Here is a 23,593-nt window from a genome sequence, read left to right on the forward strand (position 1 = left end):
AGTAAATAAAAAAGGACCCTGAGGAAAGTCTATGTCAAAAAGTTCTAGGATAAAAATGTATGCATTGACTCATAAGAAAACACTTTAAGTCCTGAGTTCAAATGCCAGTACCACAAAAAGAAAGACAGAAAGAAAACTCTTTAAGCTCTCCTTTAGAATCTATTTATTCTAGTCATCTCACTTCTCTCAGTCCTAACAGCTTAGAAGTTTCAATGAGAGCTGATATTATAGATACAAGTAAGCAAAAAGCAGTAACATCACCTGGGGTGGTTGGAATTTGATCAATACTACAGAGGCCATGAACAACAGAATCTTCCACAAGCACCAAAGTAATTACTATATTAATAAGCCAAGTCATCAAGAAAATTAAATTGCATTCAGTGAAATCTGCTTAATAAGGCAAAAATCTATATAGAACATTGAGAAAAGTTTTCTATTGAAATCCTAAGGTATTCTTGGTACTTATGGTAGTAAGCTGTAGTTACCTATGTTAGATACGTGTGCATTCAAGTGTTACATGTTTATTTTATTAACCTATTTCACCCAAAGTCCTGAAAATAAATATGTATGCATACATACATTTATACATATGTACATTTATATATATGTGTATGTATGTATACATATGTATTTTGTAGGACTGAGGTTTGAACTCAGGGCTTCAAGGTTTGAATTCAGGGCTTCAGGGCTTCACACTTGCAAAGGAAGCACTCTACCACTTAAGCCAAACCTCCAGTCCATTTTGCTCTAGTTATTTTGGAGATGGGGGTGAACTATTTGTCCAAGCTGGCCTCAAACCACGATCCTCCTGATCTCAGCCTCCCAAGTAGCTAGGATTACAGGCATGGGCCTCCAGTACCAGGCTCTGAAAATATTTTTAACGTTTCATTCAACATAAACTAGTGCTTACTTAAAATGTTATCTAAAAACAGATCTATTGATTAGAATTTGCAGACAGGCACTGGAATGGTTTGGTTTATGATACAAACCTACTGCAGCATGGAACTGAGATAAAGCATCAGCTAGCTGTCCAGCTGCAAGTAATTTCTTGCCCAATTCAAGATGTTTCTCAACATCTGCATTTACTCCACATTCAGCACCTAAAAACAAATTTAAAAAAAAGATCAGTTAGCTATCCTGAACCAAGATTTAATTCTAAAAAATAATGTTAGATACAGTTACCAGGCTCATCATCTACTAAAATGAGAAAAGTCACAGAAGCTGAAAAATGACCTAGAGAAAGTTACAATAAGACACAAAAGTGCTTCATTTTACAGAGTATAAGCAGCTCCCAAATATACCCATAATCAATCTACCCAGTCAAAAGAATATAACCAGTCTACAAAATAAATGGAAAATTGCCTAGCAGGAGTAGTGAAAAGATTTTGAACAATAAAATTAGAACTGTTTTGTTAAGCTAAAATTTCACCTAATGAATTTCATGGAGTCTGTGATAACATTCAGATACTTACTGAGCACCCACAACACACCAGGTACAGTTATAGGTATTTAGGATAAGTGAGCACCAGACAAAAAGCCTGCCCATCACCCCTTCCCAGTACCTGACATTATGATAGGAAACAACAGACATAATAAGTAAGCAAATTACATAGTACATCAGGTTAAAAATTACTGTGGAAAAAGTCAAGTGATGTGAAGGGGTCAGGTGGGCAGGGAGACATAAGTACAGGGGATCAAGGGCAGACCTCCTTGAGAAGCAAGCTAAAATACTTGACTTTGATTTCTCTGACAGCCTGGTCATTTTAATGGCATAGGCATTTAAATGTAATGGAGAAGGCATTGACTTAAATTTGCAAAAAAGATTTACTCTAAGTCTGGAAAGTTACCTTCTGTATCTTTCCATGAAACTGCTTACTGGATTAAGTCACTATTAGAATAAATACAGTGCTGACAACCCAAATGATATGTCTGAATTAAAAAAAAAAAACTCTAGACTTGAAAAAAAACTAGAAACCTCTCATCCTAAATGGCCACTTTATTGGTAATTATGAGAAAATCAAAAGATTTCTGTATCTCTGAAAAGATGCAAAAGAGTAGAGTGGCTAGCTTTAGAGACTCCCTTAGCAAGATTAAAAAGCAGAAATCAGACTCAGAACAAAAGTTAAAATCCACATCTACCACAGATCACCTTTCTTATGCTCTTATACCTTGTCCTTGACCATACAGATCTTTTGGATCCCTGGCTTAAGCCTCAAATTCCAGTCCTATTTCCTTAGCAAATTCCTTTAGCCTGGACTGTGATTCTTGGTTGTGGGGTACCCATTCATTATTAATCCTTTCCCTCTCACAGAGAGCTGTTACTTTCCTGTTTGTCTAGTCTTTGTGCCCTTACGGTTTGGCTTGGTTTTCCAACTGTTAGAGGCACATGGGTTATCAGGCCTACATGTATAGGTAGCTAAACAAAAGTTTGGATGCACCTAAGATTATGACCAGAAAGAAATATGAGCTGAACCTCATTTGTGCAAGTGAACCAACTATTGTCAACTGTCAGAAGAGTTGTACAAATCTCTTAGCTGTCTTAAGAAGCAGTACTGGGTTTTGGAATGACTACATGTTTTTGCTCTCTCAAGACGTATCATGCATTTGAAGGACTGAAGGACGGACTGTGGGAGGTCCCAAAAGGTGATAAGTGGTCAAGGAGACACTTCTCCTCCCTAGGAAATGCCCTTTTGCATCTGAAAGGCATCTCCTACCATCAGGCAATGCAAATAGGCTATAAAACCCAACTCCCCACCCTGGCCCACTGGATCATTGGTTTCCGGGTCCCACTGCATTCTCCAATATGCAGTCTTTCTCTTCTCTTTTCTCCAACTAAATCCTCTACAAATAAAATCTTTCCGACCTCTGCTGTTAGAGTCTGTCTGTGCTTTCGTTCTCAGAGCAGGCTCAAGAACCCTGAGCATCTGAAATTCCTGCGCGTGTCATCCGTGCATCATATTTGGCAACACATGAAGGGACCAGCCTTCACCTGAGGTTGGTATAGGTTGTGCCAAACTGGGAAAGACTGCCTAGGAATGTGACCATGAGCGTCCAGCACTCCGGTGGAGTTTGTTTTCCAGGAGAGACCCCCCACCACAGCCTACCTATGGTGGAACTCTCAGGTCGACCTTTTCTCCCTCTCTCTCTGTCTTAAGGAGGGTTTCTTCCTTGGGAAACTGAGGAAAAGGTTCAAGCCCACTACAGCTGTACAGCAGGCAATCTGAGGAAACTCAGAGGCTGGGCAGGGGTTTGTACTGCACTGCCAATGCTACATGGGTGGAACTCAACTTCAGTGCTGTAAGGAAATATAGGCCCCAAAAGTGACCACGTGGAGAGGAGTGATCTGGCCAAGAGATTCTTTATTGCCAAGTGGGAGAGGGAGAGAGACAGGAAGGGCAAGGGCTTAAATACCCCTCAGCGGGACTCAGCATGATCTGATTGGTTAGGATCTTATGGTTCGTGCTGATTGGAGGTTGGGGCAGGAGGAGGATTCAAGCCAGACTTGAAACAGGACTGTGACCCTGGGAGGCAGGACCGTGACCCTGGAAAACAGGGGCTTAAGGATGCAATAAGAACTGAAACCTATCGGCGCCATTATTGCCAACATTCCTCCCTTTTTTGTTTGTTAAGGAAGGAGGGCGTTGTCTTCGCTCTGGCTTCTTCAAGCTGGCAAGGGGCGGCATAGGGGAAGAGAGGGTTAGTTGTTAGTTGGCAGATGGTGTCGGAGAAGTGAGTCTCATAATGGCATACACCCAGGCTCCAAAGGTTAAAATTTCCTCCTCCCTGAATTCGATAAAGTTTCCCTGTAGCCATAGATCGGAAATGGTCTCCAGCCACTCCTCTGGGTCTCGTATGGCAGGTAATAGCCAGCTATCCTCACGTAGGGAATCAAGGAACTGCAGCAGGTGCCTTGTAAGGGATTGAAGTGGCTCATAGCTCGGTGTCTCGGTAGGGTTCATCACAGGTGTCCTCCGGCTGAGCTATGAGAGGGTGATATCCCTGAAGGAGAAGCTGGTTGAAAGTTTGGTTAGAGATTCTGTTCACCTGAGATCTGAGAAACTGTAGTAAACAGGGTAGGAGGGTGCAGAGAGTAATGAGCATAAGCAAAGGACCCAAGAAAGGCAGGAGCCAGGTGACGAGAGGAGAGCTCAGCAGGTCGGTTAAGGTGTTTTTACTGGGTCCCCTTAGGAGGTCCTCGGCCAAGTCTGTTAACCTTTTGACATTTTGTTCCACAATCCCGAACTCATTGACATAATAGCAACATTCCTCCCGGAGGAAGAAACAGGTACCCCCTTTTTTGGCCATTAAGAGGTCCAGGGCCCTACTATTTTGGAAAGCCATCTGAGCTAGAGAGGTGAGCTGACGCTGAAGGGAGGCCAGTGATGCCGAGGTGGATTCAAGGGTGATCTGTAAGCGCTCCTCAAAATCCCTTGCTGAAATAACACTATGGCAAAGAGCTCCCCCCACGAAGCCTGCAGCGGCAACGGAGGTTGCCAAACTTATACCCACCATAACAGGCAAGAAGGCAGTGCGCTTTGGTCGAGTGATGAATAGGAGGGAGAATTCAGCTTCCCCATAAAGAGTAAGTTGGGGAACTATGATTACCAGTATGCAGGGCCCGGGGGTAGTTTGGGTTATGCAGGAGTGTAGGATGTTGTGGCACCAGAAATATAGCCCTGAGGGGGATGCCAGTTGTGCTGTAACTGTGACATTGATATGACAGGAGAGAGAAAAGTTGGACCAAGATATCGAGAGCGGGATATAACAGGTGTGTGTAGAAAGGGGAACTTGTTTAGAGTCAGGTGCCCACAGAGGTACCGATGGCAAGGAAGGGACACATGAGGAGTTTCGAAAGGCAGGGGAAGCCTTGATAGAAGATGAAGCATTAATGGGAACTGCAGCCAGCAGAGGACGCTGGAGGGAGGCACAAAGAAAGCAGTCAATGACACTAATGGATGTGGTGAGGTTCATGAGTTGGAGTGAAGCCTGGAACAGTTGGAGCCAGGTAGGGGTGGAGGACTGTTGAAGGGCCTGTTGTAGGTTTTGTTCTGACTGGAGGACCTCCGAACTCACCTCCTTTTGGTAGGGATTGGAAGGGTGAGCTCCCTGGAAATCTTAACATGAGCTGAGGGTTTTTAGGCAATGCATCCCGCATAGAGGGCTATCATTTCACCCCGAACCCATCTGTTGTCCCATGTGGGTTGGAGATGTGGGCCACAATGGTCCCACTTTGTCCCCTGTAAAGGGAGAATTCGTTGTCTAGGCCCCTTAAATTCAGTACCTGGTAGATGTTACACGACATCTACCCATATTCCTGGGTATATGGTGCCCCCTTCTTGCAGTAGTCCTTAGTCTGGGAGAAGAAAGGGCAATGGCATCCAAAGTCACTATCACTCCTGGGTTTGAAGGTGACTGAGAGAGGGGTCTGGCACCCCTTAGGAGGGCAGTCTCCGCTGCCCACCAGACTGGTGAGAGAGGTTTGTGAGACAGTGTAGGTCTCCCGTATCTTAAACCTCCAAAAGTACCCTCCAGCATTAGCCTGCCCACTCATGGAGAGGAGGGTGAGAACAGCGAATAAAAAGAGAGAGTCAAGGCACAGCCTTGGGGGCCAGGGAGGGAACATGAACCCGAGAGATGTGAAGTTTCAAGGGGTCTCCAGGGGAAGAGGTGCAAATGAAAGGGGGGGGGTGAAGGCGAAGGGTCGCTGGGATCGCTCTGCCAGTTGTCTCTGGGGAGCCGGGCTGGCTTTAGCCTGGAAATATGAATCCAAGATGTTAGTTTTCCTGGAGTCTCTTCTAATCAGGCTGCAGTAAGAGTGCAGAGGATGATTTTAAGGGGCCCTTTCCATTTTGGGGTGAGGGTTTTCTTTTCGGGGAGAGGGGGAGATAAATAGACCAAGTCCCCTGAGTTCAAAGAGAAAGACAGATGAGTGCATGAAGGGTCCAGAGATAAGGTACCATGGTGTCTCCACAGTTGGGTTAGAAGGAAGGAGAGCAGGGGAAAGGCAAGGTGTCCCAGGAGGGGGCCCGTGGCAGAGGTGATCCCCGGAGGCAAAGCTGGGCGACCGAACATTATTAACTCACAAGGGGATATTTGCGTGGGCTTCCGTGGAAGCACCCATAGGCGGAAGAGGGCTGTTGGAAGGAGTTGAACCCAGTCTAGGTGTAGTTCTAAGGTGAGTTTGGTGAGAACCTCCTTTAGTGTACGGTTGGAGCGTTCTACCTTCCCTGATGAGGGGGGGTGGTAAGAGATATGGAATGCCATGGGATATTAAGGGACTTGATAATTGTTTGGGTCACCTGGGACGTGAACTCTGGGCCATTATCTGATTGGAAGGAAGTAGGCATCCCAAACCGAGGAATGATATGGGTTATAATAATAGACGCCACAGTTGAGGCCCTCTCATTAGAGGTTGGGAAGGCCTCTACCCACCCTGAGAAAGTGTCCACCAAAACCAAAAGGTATTGGTGTTTCTTTACCTTGGGCATGTTAGTAAAGTCTATCTGCCAATCTGCCCCTGGGATGTGTCCCCTGGCCTGGTGGGTAGGGAATGGGCCAGGCCTTAGAGGGGTGTGTGGGTTGGTCCTTTGACAAGTGGGACATGTGGAGGTGAGATGGTGTAGATATTGGGAATCCTCCAGGGTAAGGGGGAAGAATGAATTTAAGAAAAGCTTGAGATTCTGAGTGCTAGTGTGGAAGATAGAGTGTAGATACGAAAGGAGAGTATGTCTAGAGAGTGACTCATGGGCTGGTTCAGGAGTCTGGTCCTGAGGCTTTGCAAGGGCCAGAGTGGAGTAATTCTCCCTTGCCGCCTGTAGGGCAGCCTGGTCTGTCTTAGAATTGCCCATAGTTATGGGTGATGAATCCGTTTGGTGGGACCGGCAGTGGGCGATCCCAATCTTAGAGGGCAGGAGAGAGGCCCGGAGAAGGTTGGTGATGAAGGTGGAGTTGGTGACAGAGGTCCCTCTTGTGGTTAATAGTCCACTTTCCTTCCAGATAGCTGAGTGGGAGAGGAGGATGAGGAAGACATATTTAGAGTCAGTGTATAGAGTGAGAGAATGGTTGGCTGCCAGCTCGAAAGCCCTTGTGACTGCAAACAGTTCAGCCTGTTAATTGGTGGTACTGGGAGGGAGGGGCTGTGCCTCGATGACTTGGGTTAAGGACACTATAGCATAAACCACTCCTCGTATACCCCCCTCTACATAGAGCTGCCATCAGTGAACCAGGTGTAGGTGGAGCCCTGCAGGGGCCCCTCCTGGATGTGTGAAGGGCAGGGAAGAAGGGCCTCCAGGGTCTCGACACAGTAGTGGGTAGGCATGGCAATAGAGGTAGGCAGGAGGGTGGCAGGATTTAAGGAAGAGCAAGCACGGAGGATAGTGGAGGAGTCATGGAGGAAGGAGACAAGAAGCGACAGGATCCGGCAAGGGGGAAGGGTTCTTAAGCCCTTATATGTCAGGAGTTCTGCCAGGTGATGGGGGGAGATGATTGTGATTGACCCCCCAAAAGTAAGTTTTTTGCTTCCTGAACTAAGACATAGGCTGCTGACAAGGCCCGTAGACAGGGGGCCTATCCCCGGACTGTGGGGTCAAGTTTTTTAGATAAATATGCTACTGGGGCAAATGTTGGACCTTTGTCTTGACCCAGAACTCCCAGGGCTAAGCCTTTATTTTCATGGACATAGAGGGTTGTTGGATATCTGGTGGAGGGCTGGGGACTGGAGGAGTGCCTGTTGAAGGCGTCAGAAAGGGGTGTCAATAGAGGTAAGTAAAGGTTCAGAGGGGTCTCCCTTAGTGGCATTGTATAAGGGGGCTGCCATGAGGGAACAGTTGGGGATCCAGACCCGGAAGTATCCAGCCAGTCCCAAAAAGGAAAGAATTTCTTCCTTTGTTTTGGGAGCCGGCATTCCCCGAATGAGCTGTTTTCTATCCAGAGTAATTGCCTTAGAGTCATGGGACAGTTGAACTCCCAGGTATATAACTGTTAATTGAGAAAGTTGGGCTTTGTGGAGAGAGGCCCGATATCCCTTGTCTGCCAGAAAGTTTAAGAGTAAAGTGGTCTCAGCTTGAGAGATGTTTAGAGAGGGGCTACACAAGAGTAAATCATCCACGTATTGGAGGAGGGTGGACCTAGAGAGATGGAGATTTTTGAGATCGCTAGCAAGCGCCTGGCCAAATAGATGGGGGCTATCCCTAAAACCCTGAGGGAGGACTGTCCAGGTGAGTTGTTGAGAGTGGGTGGGTCCGTCCGGGTGAAAGCAAAGATGTCCTGTGAGTCAGGGGAATGGTAAAAAAAGCATCTTTGAAGTCAAGGACAGAGAAGTGGGTTGAGGAGGCAGGAATAAAGGAGAGAATGGTGTAAGAGTTAGGGACGAGAGGGTGTATAGGTTTAACAGCATTATTGATGAGTCTAAGATCCTGGACAAGGCGGTAGGTGCCATTTGATTTTTTTACAGCTAGGATGGGGGAGTTGTATGGGGAGTGGGTAGGTCTGAGGAGCCCCTTTTGGAGTAAATCGTTAATGACTGGTTGTAGTCCCAACAGGCTGGAAGTAGGGAGGGGGTACTGAGGCTGGCATGGAAAGTGATGAGGGTCCTGTAAGAGGATCTTGATGGGAGGAAAAGTTGCCAGGGAAGGAGTGTCCATGTCCCATACTCTAGGATCCACCCCTGAAGGGAGGGTTTGGCTGGTAAAATCAGAAGGGCCAGCCATAGCCATAAGGGCGAAAAGAGGAATGGGATAGAAGTTAAATGAAATGGAGGCCCAAAATTTAGTCAAAATATCTCTTCCCAGTAAAGGGGTGGGACATTGGGGCATGACTACAAACTGGTGGGTGAAAGGATAACCCGAAAAGGAGCAGGAAAGCATGGGGGTCTTTCTGGGAAAAATAGTTTGTCCCCCTACCCTGACAATAGGGGTTTGTGATGGGCTGGTGGCTCCCCAAAACTCTGTCAGAACCAAAAAAGTGGCACCGGTGTCCAGGAGGAGGCAGATGGGGCACCCATCAACCAGAAGGCTTACCTTGGGCTCCAGAAATGAGATGGTAGTCACCGGGAGGGGAGTCCCAAGGCCACTTCAATCATCCATTGCCAGCCCTATGAGTTCTGCACTAGAATGAGAGACCGACCTGACCCCCCGCTGGGAGCTGGGGCAATCAATTGCCCAATGTCCAGGGGCATGGCATCTAGGACATGGCCATGGTGGCGGCTTGGGGTTGGGACAGGCTTTGGCCCAATGCCCTTCCCCTCCGCAGCGGTAACAGGAGCCCAGAGGATGTCAACAGGCGTTGAGAACCCCATGTGAGGCCATCTCCTGGCCCCCACATGGCCTGAGCCAGCATTTGGTATTTTTGGCGTTTAGCCTTTTCATCCCGGGAGTGGAACACCTTGAAGGCTGTGGCCAGCACATCGGTCTGAGGAGTGAGGGGGCCTCTATCGAGTTTCTTTAGTTTAGCCCTAATGTTGGGGTAACTTTGGGAGAAAAAATAAGTCGTAAGGAGCTGCTTACCATCTGTGGATTCTGGGTCAATGTTGGTGTATTGCTGAAGAGCCCTGGTTAATCTATCTAGGAAGGTAGAGGGGTTTTCTGTTTTATCCTGGATGATTTCCTGGAGTTTTTCAAAATTAATGGCCTTTTGTGAGGACTGTTTTAATCCTGCCAAGAGACAGGTGGCAAATTGGTTCCAGAGGGTGAGACCAGCCTGGGTGTTGTAGTCCCAATTGGGATCATGGTCAGGCACCGCAAGGGTATCTGTAGGGTGAACGGGACTGGTTTGATGGACCTCATCCACGTACGTGTGAGCCTGTTCCCAAGCCCTTCTACGTTCCTTGGGCAGGAGGGTGTTAGAGAGAATGATATAGCTATCATGGTAGGTCAGGCTGTAAGACTGGAGTAAATATTGAAATTGTTTGACATAGAGGAGTTAGTTGTGTAGGAGCCCAGGCAGGCTTCAATTTGGGAGAGCTCGAGCATAGAGAGGGGACATGAACCCTAACAATGCCCTCAGATCCAGCTACCTCCCAAAGGGGTGCGAGGAGGGAAGGAGTGGGGGGCTGGGCAGCGAGAGTACACGACCTAGTGGTGGGAGGACTGAAGGTGGGGGAAGAGGGAGGAATCGGAGTGGAAGGGGAAGTGGGGGCAAGGGGTGGTGATGCAGAAGGGGATGAAGAAGCAGGAAGTGGAGGCAGGTTGAAAGATGGCGTGGTAGGTTGGGGAGGAGGAGGATCGGGTGGAGCCTGCCAATGGTATGGAGGGGGCTCATCGGCTGGGTCGAATTCCAAAGAGAGAGCACAGGTTGAGGCTGAAGGCTTTAGAGCAAGAAGTACATGTTTAGGTTTGCAAGTGGTGCAGAGAGCCGGATTTAGACGGAGGTAGGAAAAGGCCTGAACATATGGAATCTCTCCCCATTGTCCCAATCGCTCACAGTAATTATATAGGTCCCGTAGGAGGTTGCGATCTAAGGACCCAAATAGGGGCCAGTGACTTTGGTTGTCTAAAGCATAAGTGAGCCAAATTTGGGTGCAAAAGCAGGTCAAGTTTTTTGGTTTTATGTCTGGGGTCAAACCCAAGGTGTCCAAATTATTGAGGAGGCATCTCAATGGGGAGTCAGACGGCAGAGAAGACGTAGAGGCACCCGTTATGAGGGACCCAGTCCCGGAATGGGAGAGGAGGATATTATGTACTGTGGAGTGTCCTCGCGCAGCACAAATATCCGAGAAAACGCAAAGCGCACGTGACCCAGCTATCACTGAGTTCAGGTGGTTTACAGGCCAGAGGCCGGCGGCTTGGATTACCTAGGCCTAGGTTTTGTAGGGTCCCAGACCCTGTAAAATCCAAACCCTGCAGAGAAGGGGATCCCTCTACCGTCTGAGCCACCCAGAGATAGCCCAAAGCATGGGAAGTGTTCTAAAACCCAGAGACACCGAAGGGAGAGACCGCAAAGGGAGCCCAAGAAGGGTAGGTGGACTCACCAAAGAATGTCCGGTGTTGGATGCGAGTGAGGGCGATTGGGAGGATGAGTCCTGGCCAGTCACATCCTCAGGGTGGTCGTGGGGTGAGTTGGAATAGGGGTCACACCAGGATTAGTGGGAAGCCTCCATCCACGTCATGGTACCAAATGTAAGGAAATATAGGCCCCAAAAATGACCACGTGGAGAGGAGTGATCTGGCCAAGAGATTCTTTATTGCCGGGTGGGAGAGGGAGAGAGCCAAGGAAGAGAGAGAGAGACAGGAAGGGCAAGGGCTTAAAGACCCCTCAGCGGGACTCAGCATGATCTGATTGGTTAGGATCTTATGATTCGTGCTGATTGGAGGTTGGGGCAGGAGGAGGATTCAAGCCAGACTTGAAACAGGACTGTGACCCTGGGAGGCAGGACCATGACCCTGGAAAACAGAAGCTTAAGGATGCAATAAGAACTGAAACCTATCGGCACCATTATTGCCAACAAGTGCACCAAGGCTTTTTCTTTTTTCCTCTCCTTAAATGCTAACACTCTCTTTCAAGATCTGACAAAGCAGATACCTTAAAGCAACTGAGGCCAATAGGAAAAGGGGAACAGGTACTAGAGAAAAGGTTAGATCAAAAAGAATTAACCTAGAAGGTAACACCCACGCACAGGAAATCAATGTGAGTCAATGCCCTGTATGGCTATCCTTATGTCAACCAGCAAAAACCCTTGTTCCTTCCTATTATTGCTTATACTCTCTCTACAACAAAATTAGAAATAAGGGCAAAATAGTTTCTGCTGGGTATTGAGGGGTGGGGGAGAGGGAGGGGGCGGAGTGGGTGGTAAGGGAGGGGGTGGGGGCAGGGGGAGAAATGAACCAAGCCTTGTATGCACATATGAATAATAAAAGAAAAAGGAAAAAATGAAAAAAAAAAAAAAAGAAGTACATTTCCCCACAAAAAAAAAAAAAAAAAAAAAGATCTGACAAGCTTAAGGGGAGGTCCAAGAACAGCTGTTGGAAAGGAAAGTTTGTCTTCAAGCCACAAAAGGTGTTCTGGCTGGGGCACTCCCTGGTGTCACCCAAAGGCTGGAGACACAACTTTCTGACCCGCCCTGAGGCCCCAAAAGCCACTTGGAAGAAAAGAGAAACGCTAACTACAACAGGAACAGCTTCCCATAGGGATAAAAGGGAGGTTACTTTAATAGTTTTAGGGATAACAGTGTTAGTTGCAAGCCCTTGCTGGAATCAGCTATGGGATAATTGCCAATTATGTAACTGCAAAAAACCTAACCAAAGTGGTAGAGAACACCTCAGACCAGGTAGGCCTTGCCATTAAGGACATGCAAAGGTCTTTGTCGTCCCTTGCCTGTATGGTAACAGACCACCGCCTGGCCCTAGATTTTCTTTTGGCCAAGCAAGGGGGGGTATGTGCCAATGCCAATACCTCCTGTTGCAAATATATAAACACTTCAGGCATTGTAGAGGAATGTGCAGATTACATTCTCCAACAGGCTAAATGGCCCCGGGAACAATCTCTAGAGACTCAGGTTTCTACTCAGGTATGGGACCAAATAAAATACTGGCTCCCCTCCAGGACTTGGTTCCTACCCTTTCTGGGGCCTATAGTTGCCCTTATTCTCTTGCTTGTGTTTGGGGCTTGAATTTTAAACTTGTCAAGTTTGTTTCTTCTCGCCTAGAATCCATCAAACTGCAAATGCCTCTGGTGGAGATGAAAACAACCTACTACTGCGTCCCCTTGACAACCCCTCTTGTGGTCAGCTCTGACACTGCGGGCCCCTTCATCGCCCCATCAGCAGGAAGCAGTTACTGAATAGACCTCGTTGTCCCTATCCCTAACAGTAGTTAGGGCGACCATTGAGAGGGGGGAATGAAGGACTGAAGGAGGGACTGTGGGAGGTCCCAAAGGGCGATAAGTGGTCAAGGAGACATGTCTCCTCCCTAGGAAATGCCTGTTTGCATCTGAAAGGCATCTCCTGCCATCAGGCAATGCAAATAGGCTTTAAAAACTCACTCCCCACCCTGACCCACGGGATCACCAGTTTCCAGGTCCCCCTGCATTCTCCAATATGCAGTCTTTCTCTTCTCTTTTCTCCAACTAAATTCTCTGCAAATAAAATCTTTCCAACCTCTGCTGTTAGAGTCTGTCTGTGCTTTCGTTCTCAGAGCAGGCTCAAGAACCCTGAGCACCTGAAATTCCTGCGCATGTCATCCGTGCATCATATTCATGGTTAAATCATAAAAGGCTTAATGGTTTGGTCTTGAGTTGCTTGGAAGGTATACTTATGATTTAAAAATTTGGTATAGTCAGAGCTATACAGGTACTTTTTTAAGGCTTTCTCCTAAGTTAAAATGGAACTGAATAATCAGGGAGAAATAAAACAATTTATATTAAAACATTCTAGTGAGGTGCCAGTAGTTCATAACTGTAATCCTAGCTACTTGGAAGGCTGAGTTAGGAGGATCGCAGCTTGAGGCCAACCCAAGCAAATAGTTCACGAGGCCTCATCTTCAAAATAACCACAGCAAAATGGACTGAAGGTGTGGCTCAAACAGCAGAGTGCCTTCTTTGCAAATACAAAACCCTGAGTTCAAATCCCAGTCCCACAAAAAAAAAATTCTTAAATACACAGCTCTAAATCTGTAACACAAGAATCTTTTGATTTACATCTTAATTGGCAATCTGCTTCCTGATAAAAAGGAGCAAATTAAAAGTAATAGAGCTGGATGGGTGGATTAACTCCTTGATATTCATATTGCAAATCAATTCCTTAGGTAATTAAAAAGAACTCTATTTGTATTTGTGTAACAGCAGCCACTCCTTTGCAGGTTGTTCTTTGCAAGGCTACTTCCCCTGCCTTTGCCTGCATTCTTAAGAGAAGCTGTAAATGATTAAGATATTAGCTAAGTAATTTTTCTAGATTTATAGAACCTAGAACATCAGGTGACCTTCAGATTAATCAGAATACACAGCACCCACTCTTATTTTTCAGTTTTGTGCATTAACTAACAAAAAGCATGTAAACTGCTGTGAAATTTAACCTGCAGAGAACTATGTCTGTCTAAAGAACTAGCCCAAGAAAGTCAAGATCCACTTCAATGTTAGAAAAGAAGAAAAAAAAGGACATACAACCTGTATGATGAAGACCCCACTCAGCATATAGTCTTCCTGCCCACTGCTCCCATGTCTCTCTATAAAACCCTTTGATGGAGTTAGGGACTAGGCTCAAGTGGTAGATCTCCTAGCAAACACACGGCCCTGAATTCAAATCCCCAGACCACAAAAAAGAAAATAAAAATAAAAAAACTTTTTGTGTACCTGAGTTCCTCCAAGTTGGAACTTTGAGGATGAAACTTCTCTCTCTCTCTCTCTCTCTCTCAATCTCTCTCTCTCAGGGCCAGCCCTTAAGTAAACTGATTTCTTTCCTAAGACTTTCAGCTTTCAAGCAGCTAGATTTGATTCTGATAACACTTGATTTACAAATTGTGTCCTTATAAAAATAGGAATATAGCTCTAGAATCAACTCAAATCCCATCATCTATTCTTACCAATTACCAAACCTCACCTCAATATACTTCTATATATTTTTTTAAAACAAAAGACACTAGAAACAAAAATGTCTTGCACTTAAGAAAAAGAATTAATGTTTAAATAGTAATTACCCTAAATATCTGATAAGAGGAAAATTATGCTACAAAACTCCTTTTTGACAAAAACCTGCATTCCTCCTCAATGACTTTGAGATGTGAATTTTTTACCCAGTCTTTCTCTTAAAAGGCAAACTGAAAGGAAATGATTCTCATCAGAAGAAAAAAAAGGAACTACTTAAAAACTGGCAGTTAAAAAATCTGAAATCTTTCCCACAAATGTACCTTAACTTATTCCATATAGTATAAAGATAACTTGGATCCAGCTACGCTTTTATAAACTATTAGTAAGGTTTGTATTATACCTGGTACATGGATAAAGTTTTAAAACTATAAAATTACTTCTGTCTATATGTTTATGTTAATGTATGTATATATGTTCATATGATATTTTTCTATCTTCAGATGGTATTGCCAAAACTAATTTGTAAAAGATCTATATATTTAATTGGTATAAAGAAAAATAAGCACTTACATAAATTTGGTATTGTCTCAGAAATAGAGAAACCAACCCAAATACTTTCTTAAGTATGACAGATAATTTTGGGTAAATAAGAATACTGTTGGCTTAATAAAAATGGATATGCCTTCAGAATTGTCACAATCAGCTATGATACAGACACAACTTACATTCTACCTACTTATTTATTCAAATAAGTTTGTTATCTCTATTAGAGGTTTAAGATTATAAAACTTTGATTTCAACCTAAGAACAAATGAGCAAGTAGAAGTACAGCATCCATTGTTCTCTCTCTATATATATCACATTGCAGTAAAACAAATGAACAAAAAGTACATTTTTTTAACTTTTAGGTTCCTGTTTTCATTATGACGGATGTGAAAATAGTTAACAGGGCAATAACTTTATATAATCAATAGCTTTGTCTAATGGCTCATGAAATTTTCATGAGTAATCTAAGCATAATTCTAACAAGCAAGTGAATCAAATAAATATAAGTGGGATAAAATTTTACAATGGAACTTTTGATGTTTTATAATATATCTGCTTAAAAAGATTTCCCAAAGCTTTTTTTGAATTTACAACTGTAGAGTTCTGCTAAGTTAAATAATATTAAATATCTAGATCATCTCCAAATAAGATAAAATATCTATTAACTGCTAAACTTAAGTTTATCTATATTTGGTTTCTTACATTTTACACAAACAAAAAAGATGGTTGGGTTTCTTCACAAATAAATCCTGTAACACATTAAAATTATATTATAAGGAAGCTTATATTTTCTATTCTATTTTATGCTGTTCGAAAATGATATACTCATAAAATATGGGCATATGGCAGATTTCAAAATTCCTTACTTTCAAGTTTTCTACTGGAAATTAGGGTTACTAAGAGTTTAAAAATCTAATATAGGCAATTAAAACTACTAGAAATAATAAGGGAAACAAGTATATGCAAAGTATATAAAAAAAGCAAGGTATTTAGGTAAGAAAAGTTACAAGAAATGAGTATGTATTTTTTGCAAAAGGAGTGATTTTTGTCTAGTTTGGGAGTTATTTAAAGATTTTACAATGAATGATTGAAGGAAGATCAAAAACTAGATATAAAAAGTAGAGAAGAAAGCAAGAGAACCTTGTGTTGTCAAATTAAGTAACAATCAAATGAACTTAGGCATTTTTTAAATGAACTGTAATATCAAAACTACAGCAATGCAAAACTAGAATTTGGTCATCTCTTTTATTTTTTCTTTTTGATGCTGAAGATTGAACCCATGGTTATGTGCATGCTAGGCAAACACTCTACCACTAAGCTACATTCCTGGCCTTGGTGTTTTCTTTTTAAATGACAAGATTTTCTTGAATTATTGATCTCCCATTAATTTTTTTTTTTTTTTAGTAATCTGTCTAGGAAACAAAAGCTGTAATCAAAATAATTTCCTGTATATATTCTTTAGTAGGTCTTTGAAAACTGAGTCTTTTCAATATTAAAAGAACTAATCCTGGGTTCAATCCAAGGTTTTTTTATATATGTAATTAATTAACTTTCTTGTATTTGCTTTCAAAAATTTTTAATTATCATTCTAATTGTGCCCAGTGATCCTATTTAATCAAGTGTTTTAAACTGTTAGATATAATTGACAAAATCAAATACTATTATTATTAAGGATTTTTTACCCCTCACTAATTTTGTGATTTTCCACATGGACCCCTGGACATAGCTCAAGATACTCTCTTCTTATGAAAAGATGCTAAACTATTCAGACTCATTTGATATACTAAATTGGATGGGAAGCACTGTCAAATAATGAGTAATGCTAAATCTTTCTCTGGATGTGTCATTAAAAAAATTGCTTCAGAAGTTTTATGAAATTCCTAGAAATGTTAAATGTCCTGATAGAATGTCATTAGACATAATAATTCTACACTTTTTGCCTTAAAATGTTATATGTCACAGAAATAATCAAATTTCCTTTTCAACTACATTACTATGAATGACCTTCAGAGTTCAAGACTTGTGGCTATTTTCAGTCTCTTGCCATCCACAGAAGGTTAACTGTTTTATGAGATAACTGATTGGTTCATAAAATTGCTAATAGGGGAGAGGAAATAGATAACAATGGTTATGTGTTCATAATGTTTGAAGCTATGCAATATAAGCAAATAGTAGTTTTCTCTACTCTTCTCTGCACTATCCTATTTTGACATATTTTTAGAATTTTCTAAAAGCTTAAAAGCTTAAAAAAAGCTAATACCTTCAATGTAGAGAAAATCGACTAATAAAAATTACTTCTTACATTAAAAAAAAATGTTGAAGAATGTGGAACACAGAAACCAGATCAAGACACCTAACTAGTAAGTACATGACTCCACCACCCAATATAACCAAGTTCTAATAATAAAAGAAATTATTTAAACAGACAAATACATACACTTGTTGGACTTTTTTTTTTAATGAAGAGATCCATAAAATAGTATAGAAAAATTCCCAAAACATTAAAAAAGACAGTATTGGAGTGGTGGGCAAAACCACACTTAAAACACTCCAGCAATGTCACGGAAGTGGCTCCAAGTTCTCCAAGTACTCCACAGTCTTGATTCAAGGAAGAAAAGGAGGCCTTGGTACTACTTCCTACTATCCAAATAGGCAACCACCCTTCTACAATCTGCAGTCAGAATGGCAATGAGCACTTCTGAAACAGAGTCCATAAAACCAATTCTTAAAGAACCTAATCCCAAATAAGAGAATCCAGAAAACAAAACTAGTAGAGCAAATAGAAAAAAAATCTAAAAATGAGTATAATTTTATATTCTTACAGATTCAAAAGGATGTAACATCCATAAAAACAGCCAAGAGTTATCTATACATTCACAATTCTAACAGTGAGTATACAGTAGAGAGCAATACATAAACAAGATAATTTCTTAAGTGCCATGATGCTAAGGTGACAGATTGCCTGAGGAAAGGAGGAGTACTTAATGTAGATATTTACATAAGGCCTTCCTGAGAAGATAATGTTTGAATTAAAACAAATAGCAAGGGGGTAAATCCTGAACCCAGCATGCCAAAAATCACATCCAGACAAGAACAGCAAAACTAGTACAAAGGGCTGAGTAGGACCAAGCTCAACTTCAAGGAAATTAAAAGAGGTTCCAGCATGGTAAACAAGGAGAAGAAGGATAGAGGACATGAATAAGATAGATCACATTGAGCACTGCAGGCCACAGTAAGAAATTTATATTTTATTCCAAGTTCAAAAGGAAGTAATCAGAATGGGCCTTAGCAAGGGCCGGAAGATGTGATTTGTATTTTTAAAAGATTGCTTTGTCTACAGGGTGGAAAATGAATTGGAAGCAAGCAAAAATGGAAAGAACTGTGGGTAGCAAGTTGTACTACAGGATGTACGTTGATTGCATTTAGACTTTCAAATTATGTGCCTGGACTGATCAAGTTTTTCTACCAAGAATGTATTCATATACTACTTATATTTTTAAAAATTAACAAGTAGACTGAGGAATGTGTTTTGCTAAAGGTATTCCTGGTTAAATGACCACAACTGAAAACCTTCATTTTCAGAAGATTTTGAAACACTGTAACTCCATCATATTTTACAATTAAGTAGTCAATTAAATCATGAAAGAAAAGTAACATAAACTCTATTTTAAATGATTTGCTAAACTATAGTATGAAGACATAGCATTATTATCAGATACTGAAGGGCATTTCAGTGATGTTCTAAAATTTAAAACAGTCCTTATCTTTGTTGCTATTGTTGTTTAAGAGTGCTTCGCTGAACTACACCCCCAGTCTAGCCTTACCTTTTACAAGAAGTAAAATATTTATAAGTGAAATGACAGAATGTCTAATATGGTTCAAAATAACTTATGCTATAGATGAAACAAGATCAGTCATGAGTTGGTAATCGTTGAAGCTGGAAGATGAGTATATAGGCATTCATTATACCATTCCATAACTATCTGAAATTTTCCACAGTACTTTTATTCTAAATTCCTTAAGGAATTAGAAAATAAACTAGAGATGAAATTAAAATGGTGAAAGCACTATGTGTGGGCTATGGAATGACCCAGCTTTTAGGTTCCAAATTAGAACATTGATGGGACAGTAGGGACAATTAACGGGGCATGTTGATTGGTATTTGTGTGTCCTCAGTTTGAGGAGTCTTAAAACATTTCCCTATTTATATTTTCTCAAAGAGATAATCAGATCAATGTACTAAATAGGATTGCTTAAAGAGGAAAGTTGGTATGAGATAAACCATTAATCAAAAACCAAGAAAATATCTTCCTTATCCATCAATGAAAAAATATATCACAGAAAGAATTAAGAACCTACAATGTGCTGAAGACTTCTATGTTTTTAGCTCATTTAATTTTCCCAACTCTAAAAAGTAAATGTCTTTTATAACTGAGGAAGGTGAGACTCAAAGAAGTTGCCAATTCTGCCCAAGGACTCACAATAACTGTCAAGATCCACTTCCAAAGTCCAGCTTTCTTTTCAGCACAATACATGATTCTTTCCCCATGTAAAGCAAACTAAGCTTTTCTTGTTACTAAGCTTTGCTTTCAGGCTTCACTCAGGTCATCATTTAGCTATGTTTCCAATCTCACAGTCTGAGCATGAAGTCTAGTGGAAGCCAAGAGTATACATGCAAAGATCTTTGAACTGCTATGTCAAGGCATGTCACACTCACCCCAAATGTTGAGTTACTCTTCAAACTAAAATTCCCTTGCCTTCTAGGATTAAAAAGGTATTCAGTATTTCTTTGTCCCTTCAGAATAAAACTCTAATCTTTACTATAATTTTATCTATTACCATTTCCTTTAATTATATAAGTTAATATCACTGCCCCTATGAAATTCTCCATGGTCCACCTGAACCATCTAGAGAAAATTATTATTCTTTTGGTGCATTTTAGTTACATTTCCATAACAGAACCTTCCAGCGTCTAAGAGTTGTTTGTGAAGACCCCCATTTCTCCTCAAGAGATGTTATACGTAACTAGGATGTTCTTAACTTTCATCTCACCTTCTTCCAAACTCTCTGCCCATGCTGCTGCCAAAGCAATGCTTCCTCTAAAAATTCTGCAGTGCTTTCATACTGCTGGCTAGATTCAATCTAAATCCCCTCAGCTCTAAAAGCAAACAGCCCCCTCAGGACCAGGTCCCCTGATGGAGGTCCAGGCTCATCATTCTTTCATCCACTACTTACTTTATACTTCTAGAACAAAATGAACTGGCTGTACTTCTTTGAACATACTATGTTCTCATGCTACATGCTTTTACATTCGCCTTTCCATGAAACAGCCTTTCTAACTTCCTGACATGGAAAATTCCTACTCACCCACCAACAAAGTACCCTTGAGTTAGGATGTAGCTCAGCGGTAAAGAGCTTGTCTAGTACACAGAGGTCTTAGGTCCCATACCCAACATCATAAAAAATGAAAAATATAAATAAATGATTCTGCCTCAAATACTGGCTCCTTTGTGAAATCTTCCCTACCTACTTTGGGGATTTGAGTATTCTTCTATGCAGCTACTGTACTTTGCATCACCACACTCACAAATACATGACTTCACTTTGCAATACAGCACTGTCTCACTACATTGCTCTTTACAGTTTGTCCCTAACACCTTGATTCTTTCCTACACTGATAAAAAGCAAGTCAGAGGGCTGGTGGAGTGGCTCAAGTGGTAACAGCACCTGCCTAGCAATTGTAAGGCCCTGAGTTCAAGTCCCAGAACAAAAATGAATAAATAAATAGAAGTAAGTCTGAGAACAGAAACTTTTTTTGCTTTATAGCACTTTCCATATGGCAGGCACACATATTTGTTGAGTGAATTTAACTATTTGCCTTCCTACTTAAATATAATCCTTCAGAGTAATAGAATCTAGGATATAACAATTATCAAATTAAATTCATCATAAGTGATTATAAATCATTCACAAAGACACTAATAACTAAAAAAAAAAAAAAAAGATTTATAGATTGTTGGCTGTCTCTATTTTGAGTCACAGACAATTTTTACTCCATTGCCACATTCTCTGTCAGCATTATTTCCCAATAGATAATGCAACTAAATACCATTTGATTTCCTAATCAGCATTAAACAACAGGTTTATCCTTAGACAAGCATCAACCATAGGTCAACAAAGAAAATAGTAATGATAAGGGAAAAGGTAGAATAGCTAATCATGTCATTTGCTAATGTTAGTATTAACATTTGTTATACTCTGGCAGGCAGAGAATAATTTTAAGAAACTTAAAGGTGGAGCTTGTCTCCCACCCTGCACTTCTAGCAGGAAGTCTTTCTCCCTTCTCTTTAAATTTCTCTCTATCCTGTTATATTAAAATATTTGCTGAAACTTCGAAAAAAAGAAAAGAAACTTGAAGGTGAGAGGTTAAAGTATGATGGAAAGAGTCACAAACATCAGGATGAGAACTAAACTAAAGAAAGCAAGAACTGTGGTCAAAGATAACAAGGTTCAAACAAGGCAGATCCGGACCATGTAGAAGCCCAAAGGTAGGTAATCAGGTCAGAGCATTTAGAATTCTTCAAAGAACACAGGACTGAATCCAATGTCCAAGCAAAATGAGGAAGAGTCTAGAAGTCTCAAGGGAAAAACACATAAGACATGTAGACGCTGCCCACAGAAAGACAGAATAGGAAATTCAGCATCTTAGCAATTCCATAGTCAAGCAAAAATCAATGATAAAAGTCTTAATAAAAAATACACTGAGATGGAGGCCTTAAATCTTGGAAGCATTTCTCTCTAGTCACACTGACCTAAAAAGTGGCTTCAGCCAAACTGAAAGAAAAAGCTTAGTGTCATATACCATATTTAAACATCATCTGCACCAAAATCTTCCTAAGTGAACTAGAAAAGTAAAATCTATTGTAAAGAGGTATCACAGTCCATTTAGGGTGCTGTAACACAGTATCTTAAGCCTTGGTAATTTGTAAACAACAGAAATTTGTTTCTGGAAGCTGTGAAGTCCAAGATACAGCTAATTTGCCGTCTGGTGAAGAATCATTCTGTGCTTCATAGATGATTCCTTGTTGCTGCATCTTCACATGGCAAAAGGGGCATGAAGGTGGAGACTTCAAGACTTAATCACTTCCACAATTAATCAAACTCGCCACACTGAGTATTAGGTTCTGATACATAAATTTGGGTGGGGTAGGGGTTAGGGTGAGAACACATCAACATTCAAACCACAATACCAGGTTTGCTCAATTTCAATGGACATTATCTGTCTTTGCTTCAATTAAGTGTGAAAGCATAAACATTATAATAGGATTCCTTGCTCAAGGAATTTCATCTTGGAAAATAAGTTAATACAAAAAACAGCTCAAAGAGTTAAATTAACTCATCCATTTAAAACTATTTATTGTATATTTACTTCTGTGCATATGTTTTAGGTACAGAGACAAGAGCTCTTTCCATAAAGCTTATATTCTAAAGGGAATAGACAAGAAAAATGAGATAATTTAGAAAGTATTTTGATGAAGAAAATAAAAACTAGCTAAAGGGACAGTCTTAACTAAAGAGACTGCTTTTTGCAGAGCATGCCAGACATGCTTCTGTCAAACATGAATGTTTATTTGGAGATCTCAGAGAACAACTTTGCACACTGTGGCAAAAGCAAGAATAAAGACTCTTAGTCAGAAATGGGTTTTACATTTAGAAGTAAGAGGTTAAGGCAATGGGAACCTGCTAAAGGGAGGAATAATTAAGATGAAAAGAGGTTCGAGAAGTAAACTGTAGCCAAATATGAAAGGCTTTACAGTTACTAGTAAAAATAATATGCAATGAAAATAACAGAAGAAAAAGGAATAAAGTCTACCAACAACTCTTTAAAATTCTGTTATCCAGTAAACCAAGAATATAGTTCAGTAGCTTTAGGGACAAAGGACATCATAGACTAGCTCTGGAAGGAAATGCTATGGCAAGTTGAAGTGCTACTGGCAGTGATCCAGTACAGGGTAAGGAAGTAATAACAAAGGAGAGAAACAACTTGCTATGGTCTAAATATTCCCCAAAATTGATGTATTGAAACTTCACCCACTGTGTGAAAACATTTGAAAAGTGATTAAGCTGTGAGGATGCCAGTGGCTCACACCTATAATCCTAGCTATTTGAGAGGCTAACATCAGGAGGATCTCTGCCAGCCAAGGAAAATAGTTCACGAGATCCCATCTCCAAAATAACCACAGCAAAATGGACAGGAGGTTTGCAAGCGCAAAGCTCTGGGTTCAAACCCCAGTCCTGCCAAAAAAAAAATTTTAAATGTTATGCCAGCTATGCCCTCATGAATGGATTGGTGACTCATAAAAAGGCTGTAGGAAACAAAATGCTTTTTTTGCCCTTCCACTCTCTGCCATGTGAGATCACATTATTTGCCCTTTCTGCTATATAAGGCCACAACAAGAAGGCCTCTGGCCTATACCTCCCAACACTAGGGAGGCTGAGGCAGAAGGATCATGAGTTCAAAACCAACCTGAGC

General features: G+C 41.5%; 1 protein-coding gene across 2 annotated transcripts in view; it reads right to left on the minus strand.

Annotated features, from left to right (window-relative positions):
- Nucleotides 1–23,593, minus strand: part of Dnajc3 (DnaJ heat shock protein family (Hsp40) member C3) — an 89,224-nt gene that overhangs the window by 60,050 nt on the left and 5,581 nt on the right. The window contains exon 2 of one of the 2 annotated variants that reach the window (XM_020168585.2): nt 990–1,100. The exons of the other annotated variant lie outside the window; for it this stretch is intronic. Within the exon in view, the coding sequence (XP_020024174.2) occupies nt 990–1,100 (111 nt within the window). The remainder of the gene's footprint in view (nt 1–989; nt 1,101–23,593) is intronic. 2 annotated transcript variants of the gene reach the window in all.

This window comes from Castor canadensis, chromosome 10 (assembly GCF_047511655.1).
Source record: "Castor canadensis chromosome 10, mCasCan1.hap1v2, whole genome shotgun sequence".
Taxonomy (NCBI): Eukaryota; Metazoa; Chordata; class Mammalia; order Rodentia; family Castoridae; genus Castor; species Castor canadensis.